At 34.1% G+C, this 11265-nt stretch overlaps 1 protein-coding gene and 1 pseudogene across 1 annotated transcript; both read left to right on the forward strand.

The window, feature by feature from the left end:
* Positions 1-672: 672 nt before the first annotated feature.
* LOC108487736 (heparanase-like protein 2) lies at positions 673-2930 on the forward strand (annotated as a pseudogene).
* Positions 2931-4180: 1250 nt separating this feature from the next.
* On the forward strand, positions 4181-8007 carry LOC108487735 (probable LRR receptor-like serine/threonine-protein kinase At3g47570). Its single transcript, XM_053024968.1, has 3 exons — positions 4181-6968; positions 7085-7499; positions 7636-8007. Exons 1-2 carry the CDS (start codon positions 4253-4255, stop codon positions 7477-7479), a joined length of 3111 nt encoding a protein of 1036 aa, XP_052880928.1. The 5' UTR covers positions 4181-4252; the 3' UTR covers positions 7480-7499; positions 7636-8007.
* The last annotated feature ends 3258 nt before the right edge of the window (positions 8008-11265 follow it).

An 11265-nucleotide genomic window follows, 5' to 3' on the forward strand; every position in this document is an offset into this window, starting at 1 on the left:
AAATTAAAATCTTAATCTAATAATTAATACCATTAGTAATTTGGGTCAAAATTTATTAACTTAATATGTTTATTTTTCATTAATTATATGCTAGATATACGAGAGAAGCCTAATCACATGCTAATTTAGCATTTTAAGTACAGGGATTAAATATTAAAAATTTCAAACTATAGGGACGGATTATAGATTTCAACCAATCTGAAAACTACAAAGGATGCACGACGAACTGGAGTTTTCGCTGACGCAACGTGTTTTTATTTTTTTTATTCGTACTTGACTTATCAATCTCCCTAATCTTCGGTACTATCCCTAATCAATTTTAACTTTTCTCGTCTATAAAATCCAACTAAAACTCTATGATAAAAGAAAAACTCAACTAAAACTCTATCATATTTCAACAATTTTAATTAAAATAAAATACAAACCCAACTAAAAGCTTATGATAATTTTAGTTAAAATAATCAAAATACTTTTATCTTAATCAAATTATTGATATTATTTATTGCTTTCGAGACTTATAATACAGATAAATGTTTTAATTGTTTTAATTTAATCTAACCTATTTGAGTTCACTTCCAAGTGTATTATTGATCTATAAATAGTCAATTGATTCATTCGTATTTTATCATATCAATTTATTCAAGTTTTGTTTGTTTTTTTTCTTTTCCAATGATGAATTTCAAAAGTATTACGTTTTTTGCTGTGCTTCTTTCATGCTTTTTGGTCTCAAAAGCTGAAAAAGTTGAAGTTGTGGTTGAAGGAGCAACTTCCATTGCTCAAACCGATGAAGATTTTATTTGTGTTACCCTTGATTGGTGGCCTACAAACAAGTGTGATTATGATCAATGTCCGTGGGGTCAAGCTGGACTTTTTAATTTGGTAATTTTATTTTATTTTTTTAGTATATATTGATTAAAGACTATTTATTTACTTAGATGTTTATTATTTTGTATTATTTATTCCATTTGTAGGATTTGAAGAACAAGATTTTTGAAAAGGCTGTAAAAGGTGAGTATTGAAGTTATTCCAATGAATGTTTTGTTTACTTATTTATTTATTTTTTTGCTGATATGAGCAGCTTCTAATATGATAATTAATGTTGGTGAATAAATTATGGTTTCAGCATTTCATCCTTTGAGAATTAGAGTTGGAGGTTCAATGCAAGATCAAGTGGTGTACAATGTTCGAAATGATATTAAGAATTGCAAACCATTCGAAAAACAAGACAAGGGCTTCTTATTTGGTTTCTCCATTGGATGTCTTGACATGAAGAGATGGGATGAACTCAATGAGTTTTTCAATCAAACTCGGTATAAATTTATGACATATATGTTATTTTTAAATAATAATTACGATATCGCTATTCATGTTATTTTTATGTTGCGAGCTAAAGTTACATTTGGTTTAAATGCTCTTATCGGAAGAAAAGAGTCTGAAACTGAAAAGACTCTTTGGGTTGGTGATTGATATTCACATAATGCTCGAGATCTCATGCGTTATACAATTTCTAAAGGATATAAAATTGACTCTTATGAATTAGGTATTTGATTAATATCAATATTTTTAAGTTTTCAAATTAGTTTATATATGATTTACTCTCATGAAATGCAATTTTATTTTCTTTTTTTTAGGAAATGAATTGTGTGGAGTAGGAGTTAGTGCTAGGATTGAAGCTAAACAATATGCAAAAGATATGGCAACACTTAAAAATCTTGTAAAAGAGATGTATCCAAATCCTAAAACTCAACCTAAGGTTTTAGGCCCGGGAGGTTTCTATGACAAGAAATGGTTCGATACTTTTTTGGATGCTTCAGGACATGACGTTATTGATGGAGTTACACATCATATTTATAATCTCGGACCCGGTATCTATCTGTATATCAATTAAAATATTTTTTATTATTTATTGTTGTTCCATGATTTGTTTAATTTTATTGATGATTAATGCAGGTAATAACCCAGATGTGGTTCGTCGTGTCCAAGATCCATTTTTCTTGACTCAAATTGCTCAAACATTTAAAGATGTTTCAAATGCTATTGACAAATTTGCACCATGGTCTGGTGCATGGGTTAGTGAATCAGGTGGAGCTGATAACAGTGGCGGCCAATTAGTGTCTTATACATTTGCATTTGGATTTTGGTAAGTGCTTTTCATATCTTTTGTTAGTTTATTATTTTTAAGGCCCTGTTAAAATGTAATGATTAACTTATGACTCCAATAGGTACTTGGACCAATTGGGAATGACATCAGTTTATAACCACAAAGTTTATTGCAGACAAGCTTTGACCGGGGGCAATTACGCTCTTCTTAATACTACTACATTCATTCCTAATCCAGATTATTACGGGTATCTTTCATATATTTTCCAACGTATTTGTTGTTAATTTCATTTGTTTTAACTTTATTTGTTAAAATATCTTTTACAGTGCGCTTTTGTGGCATAGAGTTATGGGGAGTAAAGTTCTTTCCGTCACGCATAAGGGTTCTCCATATTTGCGTGTTTACTCTCATTGTGCCAAAAATGAGGTAATTTTTATTATTTTGGTTGACTCAATTAATTTTAATTTAATTTCTTATTTATTAAATATTTGTTTGGTTGCAGCCCGGGATTTCTTTCGTTTTCATCAACTTATCAAAAAATACCTCATTTGAAATTGATCTTTTCCATGATCTAAATTTACATGGTGGGAGTCCAAATTTTGAATTTAAAGGACATAAAGAGCGAGAAGAGTATCATTTGACACCAAAAGATGGGAACATCTTAAGCAGTGTTGTATTGTTGAACGGAACACCCCTAGAACTTTCAGACTCTATGGAGATACCAGAGTTGAAGCCAAAGCTTGTGGATGGTTTGAAACCCATTAGCATTGCTGCTCATTCAATCGCATTCATAACCATTAGAGATTTCAATGCACCTGCATGTTCTTAGGATTCTATTTCTTTTAGGGACAAAATTTATTGATTTTATTCATTAGTCAAATTTAGGATTTTTGGTTTTTGAGTTACAAGATTTATTAATTTTGTTCATCAGGTCAATTTAGGTTATCATATTATTTTTTAATTTTAATTTGTTCCTTCTTATTAAAATAAATTATTCTTTATTATTATTATTTTACTATTCATTTCTTTTTGTTTTTAATTTAACTTATAATTATGTTTAGGAACAATTTGTCTTTACATTGCCTTTTTACAATTTAAAAAAAATAGTAAATGAAAACAAATTTTACTCTTAAATAAATAAAGAGATTTTCTTAAGATTTTACAATACATTAATGTTGGAACAGACATGATTGTAAAGAAAGAATTATTTTGTGGCTTCATTCCTACAACTGTGAAATGGCCCAATTTGACCCTAGCAAAGAAGTGGTCCAATATTTATTTCAAGACCTAAGATCATTTGCAGGTATTGGGACATGAATATTCTGTATAATTTTACACTGAAACTTTTGATTTATTATTATGGTAGCAATTACAATAAATTTATTCATGTCAACAAGCAAAACGTCAACAGACACCATTTTTTTTCGAATTTCCTTTTTTAAGCAAAAAGTAGGAAATTAAGATGAAAAGGAGATTTGTATCGTTTAAAGGATAGGGATGATGTGAAATAAATATATTTCATTGAAGTTGCTTTAATTGTTTATGCATTCAAATTAATATATATGATTTTGAATGGAGCTTGAAGTTGATTATGGTATTAAACAAAACATTATTGGAAGAAAATCATAATTTTAAGATGATGGCTTTCCTATCCCATCTTTGCTTTAAATTTGGTTGCTAATTAATTAATAATTGGTTGCATATCATCAAACTTTAGATTAAATTTGTATCGCTTTCATTGAAGTTGATCATTACATAAAACAATACATTATAGACTTACCGTGACTGGTTTTTCAACCTCTATCTTTGCTTTCAATTTGGTTGCTAATTGATTAGTGAAATGTTTTACGTCATGAAATTTTATAATAATATCCATAGGAAAACTGATGTTGAAGATGACAATAATTCTCTATTGGCTACAGTCAAGTCTAGTGACTACGTTTTATTTTAATATTTTGTTTATGAAATTCCAGCGAAATCTGGACAAAAAAATACGATTGATGTTATTGTCAAGCATTTGGAAAAAATGTGGAGCATAATGTTTTAAAATAAAATTTTCCAACCCCAAGTGGAGGAACTATTTATACTGCACTTTATTGCTTGTTGATCAACAAAACACTTTGAAATACGTATAGAAATTGATTCAGGTTGATGGAGTTATTGAAAAAGCATTCAAAACTTTCCAGCTCTTTTTTCCATGTTTACGTTGAAGTTATAATTCTTCTCTCATGCTTCAACTCCCACTGTCTTAACTTGCTTGGTTTAGCAGACACCGTACTTAGTGGAAACGCCACTGATAAACAAGCTTTACTCGAGTTCAAAGCCAAGATAACTGGTGATCAGCTCAAGGTTATGGAGTCGTGGAATAGTTCCATTCACTTCTGTCAATGGCATGGCGTTACATGCGGGCGCAAGCATCAGAGAGTCACCAAATTGGAACTACAATCCCTCAAACTCTCGGGATCTTTATCACCACACATTGGAAATATGAGCTTCCTTAGGGTGTTGAATCTTATGGACAACAGCTTCTATAACCAGATTCCTCAATCGATTGGTGGTTTAAGGAGACTGGAAACATTATATCTGACCAACAACTCCATAAGTGGTGAAATTCCTTCCAATTTATCTTCTTGTTCTAAGCTCACAATAGTTCGTATGGCAGGCAACCGGCTAACAGGAGAAATACCTGCTTTTCTGGGTTTCTTGTCAAACTTGAAAGTCTTGAGTTTTTACAACAACAGTTTGAGAGGGAGTATCCCACCTTCATTGGGTAATTTGTCATCCTTGGAGGAACTTGCCTTGACATATAATGCATTAGATGGGATTATACCTGAAACTCTAGGACGGCTAACAAATCTTTCAATTTTTTTGGCAGCAGCAAATGCAATTTCTGGTACGCTTCCTGTTGCAATGTTCAATCTTTCCAATATTAGGCTCTTTGATATTGGTGAAAATAAGATTCAAGGTACTCTTTATACTGACTTAGTGATCACTATGCCATATATTGAGTTCTTTTCTGTAAGGGGAAATAGAATCTCCGGCCAAATCCCAATTTCAATAACCAATGCCTCAAATCTAGACGTACTTCAATTGAATGATAATAGACTTAGTGGAAAGGTGCCTTCCTTGGAGAAGTTGGATAAACTATATACGCTTCAACTAGCCGTAAACGATTTGGGACATGGGAGAGAAGATGACTTGAGCTTTCTCTGCACTTTAGTCAATAATACCAAATTAGAATTTCTATTTATTAGTGACAATAACTTTGGAGGGGTATTTCCTAAATGCGTTAGCAATTTTTCCAACACCCTTTTACGGTTAGAAATAGACGAGAACAAAATAATGGGAAGAATCCCAGATGGGATTGGTAATCTCCTCAATTTGGAGGTATTATTTGCATCAGAAAACCAGCTGTCAGGTTCCATACCATTTGAGATTGGGAGGCTTCAAAAGCTAAACAAATTTTTCGCTCATATTAATTTTCTCACCGGAACTATTCCCCATTCTATTGGAAATTTATCCGCGTTAACAAAAGTTGGTTTAGATTTTAACAATCTTCAGGGCAACATTCCTCCAAGTATAGGCAAATGCCAGAGTTTGCTTGGACTGACTGTTTCTTATAATAATCTTAGTGGACCTATACCCCCTCAATTACTTGGGGTTTCCTCCATGTCCATAATACTAGACTTATCGTCAAACTATTTGACAGGTGAGCTTCCTGTTGCAGTAGAAAATCTGAAAAATCTAGGTGAACTCTATGTTTCTCAAAATAGGTTATCTGGTTTGCTTCCAAAAACCCTTGGTAGCTGTGTAAGTCTAGAGAAACTGTATTTGGATGGAAATCTTTTTGAAGGACCCATTCCTTCATCTTTGAGTTCACTTAGAGGACTTGAGGCATTAGACGTATCCAACAATAATCTTTCAGGTGAGATTCCAGAATTTCTTGTCAGATTTGGGGCTTTAAGGTACTTAAATCTCTCTTTCAATAATTTTGAAGGAGTGATACCAAGTGGAGGAATCTTTAAGAATGCCAGTGCAACATTTGTTGAGGGAAACAGTAAGCTCTGTGGAGGCATCCCCGAATTACACATGTTAAGATGTAACTTGAAAACATCATCAAGCAATTCTCTGAGATTAAAAGTTGCAATTATTGTTGTGACTTTAGGAGTGACTCTGGCTTTTACTTGTCTCCTCATCTTGTGGTTTAGAAAGAAGAAAGAGAAACAGGCAACAACAACTAGCGTAGAAAATTTGGTTTTACAACTATCATACCAAAGCATCCTAAGGGCTACGGATGGATTCTCCACGCAGAATTTGGTTGGTTCAGGAAGCTTTGGTTCTGTATACAAAGGAGTTCTTGAAGCTAGTGGAGCAGTTATTGCAGTAAAGGTGCTTAATCTTCTGAATCGTGGAGCTTCTAGGAGTTTCCTGGCTGAATGCGAGGCCTTGAAGAACATTCGACATCGAAATCTTGTCAAGGTACTAACAGCTATTTCAGGAGTCGATTACCAAGGCAATGATTTTAAAGCCTTGGTTTATGAGTTCATGGAAAATGGAAGCTTGGAAGACTGGTTGCATCCACTTATTGGCATGAATGAACCAGAGACGCCGAGAAACCTAAACTTCTTCCAAAGCGTAAATGTTGCCATAGATGTTGCTCATGCACTCGAATATCTGCACCATCATTGTGAAGAACCAATCATTCATTGTGACCTCAAGCCAAGCAATATTCTACTTGATAAGGAAATGGTTGGTCATATAAGTGACTTCGGCTTAGCAAAAATCCTTTCTACGGACAGACTGAACTATTCTGCTAATAAATCAAGCTCCCTTGGATTAAGAGGAACTATTGGTTATGCTCCTCCAGGTATGTTCACTTTAGTATTTTCTTCCATAATTTAAAAGCAAATCATATAGTTTAATATCAATTTTTCATGCTCTCTGCAATTATTTCTATATGTAATTTTGATGAACTAATTGTAGAATATGGCATGGGAAGTGAGTTGTCAACAAAAGGTGACGTGTATAGCTATGGCATCCTACTGCTTGAGATGTTTACAGGAAAAAAGCCGACCGATGAAAGGTTCACAGAAGGTTTAAGTCTTCGCAACTTTGTTAAGGCAGCACTGCCAGAACGAATAATCGCGGTTACAGATCCTATTCTTGTTGAAGAAAGAGTCACACGAGGAACTTCTGATGTAAAAAACTCGAGAAATGATAGACATCTTCGGTGCTTGAATTCACTATTCGAAATAGGACTCACTTGTTCTGCTGAATCACCCAATGAGCGGATTGACATGAGTGATGTTGTTATCAAACTTTGTTCCATTAGAGACAAGTTTCATCCAACTCGATTACGTCATGGGGTTCGAACTTAAATAAATTGCTTAATCGAAAGGTAAGATAACTTCTTATCTTAGCAAAATATTGAATCATTCCATAACTTAAGGCATATTTCCACTACTTTTGGAGATAAGTGTTATGTTTAGATGATATGAAGAAGTAAAACAGATTACCCTGTTTTCAACATGCAGGTATCTAAGGTGTCGTATGGATGAAGTTGAGAGGCTTGAGTCAGTCAAAGTGTTGGATTTTATCTTTTGTTCACATTCTACTGGTTATTAGTGCGTCTCCACATTTCGCCTAAAAGCACTGTGCTTTGAGAAAAGAGAATAAATATGCAATATTTATAGCTTTCCACCGATAATTTCTCAGTGTATTTTGTATTAATGCTTAGTTTTTCTTTTTGCTTCTTAAACTATTGGATCCTCATCAAATAAGAATTTGAGATAATGCCAATATGCTTTGATTTTATTTATGTTACTCGAATTTGGAAGAATGTATTCAAATGTTTGACATGGGACATATTTGATTTTACATCTAAGTGTGGTCAGTAATCACTGAAATTTAAGACTCTTTGTTTTTGTATCCATATTAAATGATATAGACTTCCGTTCTATTGGATTGAAGGGAGACTTATAAAATGTCTCTACATGATTTATTAATAGAAGCCTCTATTTATAAAATGTCGAGGAACTACTTATACTGCACTTTGTTTCTTGTTGATCAACAAAAAACTTTGAAATACGTATAGAAATTGATTCAGGTTGATGGAGTTATTGAAAAAGCATTCGAAGCTTTTCAGCTCTTTTTTCCTTGTTTACATTGAAGTTATAATTCTTCTCTCATGCTTCAACTCCCAGTGTCTTAACTTGCTTGGTTTAGCAGACCCTGTAGTTAAAGGAAACGCCACTGATAAACAAGCTTTACTCAAGTTCAAAGCCAAGATAACAAAATAATTAGAATTTCTATTTATTAGTGACAGTAATTTTGGAGGGGTATCAGCAATTTTTCCAACACCCTTTTACGAAATAATGGGAAAAATCCCAGATGGCATTGGTAATCTCGTCAATTTGGAGGTATTATTTGCATCAGAAAACCAACTGTTAGGTCCCATACCATTTGATATTGGGAGGCTTCAAAAGCTAAACAAAATTTTTGCTCATTTTAATTTTTTCTCCGGGACTATTCCGAAATTTTTGGGCGTTAACAAAAGTTGGTTTAGATTTTAACAATCTTCAGGGCAACATTCCTTCAAGGTGTCATCAAATATATGTGGACAACACTTCTCTTCAAGGTATTTTTTATGAAGACAACCATTGAGATTTTGAGGACTCAGTCAATCCAAATCATGTATGCAATTTATCTAAGGCTATTTATGGGCTCAAGCAAGCCTTACAACAATGGCATAGAGAAATTGCTGAAGTTCCCTTGGAAATGGGGTTTCAACGCTCTATGTCAAATGCCCCCTTGCTAATCAAATACAATGGAAATTGCATCTACTTATTGGTTTATGTGATGTCATTTTTATAACAAGTATTAACACATCCCTCATAAAAAATGTAACGTTTCAAGTTTCTTAAATTTTGAATTGCTTTATTATATTAAAGTAATTTGATTTGGTTTAGTGGTTCTATATTTCAGTGTTTAATTGTGTGTTAAAAATCATGTGTTCAATTATCTCCATGAATTTTGATTAATTTTATCCCTATATCTAGCTAGTCATATCTAGCTAATCTATAATTTTTTAGTAATGAATTTTCTGGTTTAATGGTTAAGTATTCTCTTTTTCTTTGTCGTGTTGCGGTAAGGATAATAACTGAATCTGCATAGGTGGGATTTTATTAGATTTAATTTTAAAAGAAATTAAAATATTATTCCTAAAAATCCTCTTTTGTTGTCGTTTCCCATGTTCCCACTTTCTCCATTCTGCTTTCACGTCTGCTTCTTTTTGTTGTTGGGATTTTCTTTCTGCTGTTTCTTTTTGCTTCTCTATATCTTCTTTTCCATTTGATTCTTTAATATAGCAATCAACGTATTTCTATTTTCTTCCATTTTCCATCTCTATTTCTTGTCCTGTTTCTGTCCATCTGTTGAAGCTGGTCACCATGCAGCAAAAGCAGTCAAGAAGCAACACAAGCTGTCGAGCCATGCATGCAGCAGCTGAAGTTCAATGCTGCTGTCAAATTTCAACTTATTTTGTTACTCTAAGTCACATTTTGTAATCTAGTTGAATTAGAACTAAGTTGATGATGTATTTTGATGTATTTTTTTTTACATTTGAGCTGATAGAACAGCTTTACCAAGTGTGCAAGCATAGTCTTTCATTTTCAATGTAATTAGTAGAGTTAGGTAGTGTTTAGGTGATGTTTATCTTACTAATTCCATCAGAAAAATGTTTGATATTTGTATTGGCATTATGCCATTGTTCATTTTTAATGAATTTTTATCAAGTTTATTCATTCAATATACTCTCTCAAGTTCTTGCTTCATTTTCTTCCTTTTAATCCAATATTTTCTGCTAGTTTGCTGGCCAAGTCTCGAGCCTTGTTGCTCAAGCCATTGTTGTTCAAGACTTTTTTTTGCTTATAACACCAACAATTAGTATCTAGAGCTGTAGACTTGTTTTCTTTTCAATTGTAAAATCGATGGCTTCATCAGGCTTCTCACCAGCGGCACCACTAGTCTTCAATGGAGAAGGCTATCACATATGGGTGGTCAAGATGAGGACCTACCTACAAGCATTCGATCTATGGGAGGTGGTCAATTCAGATGCTGAACCAGCACCACTCAGAGCCAATCCCACAGTGGCCCAGATCAGGCAACATGCTGATGAAAGGACCAAAAGGCACAAAGCCATGTCCTGTATTCAGGATTGTGTCTCGGATGTGATCTTCACAAGGATTATGGCCTGTGAGACACCAAAACAAGCCTGGGACAGATTGAAAGAGGAGTTTCAAGGGACTGAGAGGACAAGGCAGCAACAACTACTGAATTTGAGAAGGGATTTCGAAAACTTGAAGATGAAGGAGGAGGAAACTGCCAAACAATACTCAGACAGGATAATGGCTGTTGTAAACAGCATAAGGCTCCTTGGAGAGCAGTTCAATGAGGCAAGGATAGTGGAGAAGGTGCTTTCGACTTTACCTGTAAGGTATGAAGGAAAAATATCTTCCCTCAAAGATTCAAGGGATCTGACCAGTATCACTTTAACTGAGCTAATCAATGTTCTTTATGAACAAGAGCAAAGAAGAGCCAGTAGACTGGAGGAACACCAGGAAGGTGCTTTCCAAGCCAAAACCAAGTCTACCTCGAGCACCAATGCCTACAAAGGCAAGGAGACTTGGAAAGACAAATCTAAGTCAGATGCTCCAAGAAAATGGGATAGACCCTGCAGGCATTGTAAAAGGTCTGGTTATCTAGAGAGCAAATGCTGGTTTAGGCCAAATGTGCAGTGCCAAAACTGCAAAAAGATGGGGCATGTTGAAAGAGTTTGCAAAGACAAGGGCAAAACAAGACAAAATCAACCCCAGCAACAAAATGTTGAGGCTCGGGTAGCAAAAGAAGATAGTGACCAGGAGGAGCAAGTTTTTTGCTGTGTCTTGCTCAGCAACTCAGAAGAAGGTCTTAAATGGATGGCTTCTAGACAGTGGTTGTACCAATCACATGAGACCAAATGCTGCTATATTCAAAACATTAGACAGAAGCTGCAAAACAAAGGTGAAAATAGGGAATGGTCACTTCATCAAGGTAGAAGGCAAGGGTGATGTTCTAATCTCCACTTCCACAGGTAATAAGCTAGTTTCAAATGTGCTATTAGTACC

Source organism: Gossypium arboreum, unplaced genomic scaffold (genome assembly GCF_025698485.1).
Source record: "Gossypium arboreum isolate Shixiya-1 unplaced genomic scaffold, ASM2569848v2 Contig00323, whole genome shotgun sequence".
Lineage (NCBI taxonomy): Eukaryota > Viridiplantae > Streptophyta > Magnoliopsida > Malvales > Malvaceae > Gossypium > Gossypium arboreum.

What these genes read in the sequence shown, in the direction of transcription:
- LOC108487735 (XM_053024968.1), top strand. Translation starts at nt 4,253, where the DNA reads ATGGAGTTATTGAAAAAGCATTCAAAACTTTCCAGCTCTTTTTTCCAT. An exon ending in TATTGGTTATGCTCCTCCAG is followed by an intron (nt 6,969 to 7,084) that starts GTATGTTCACTT and finishes AACTAATTGTAG; the next exon opens with AATATGGCATGGGAAGTGAG.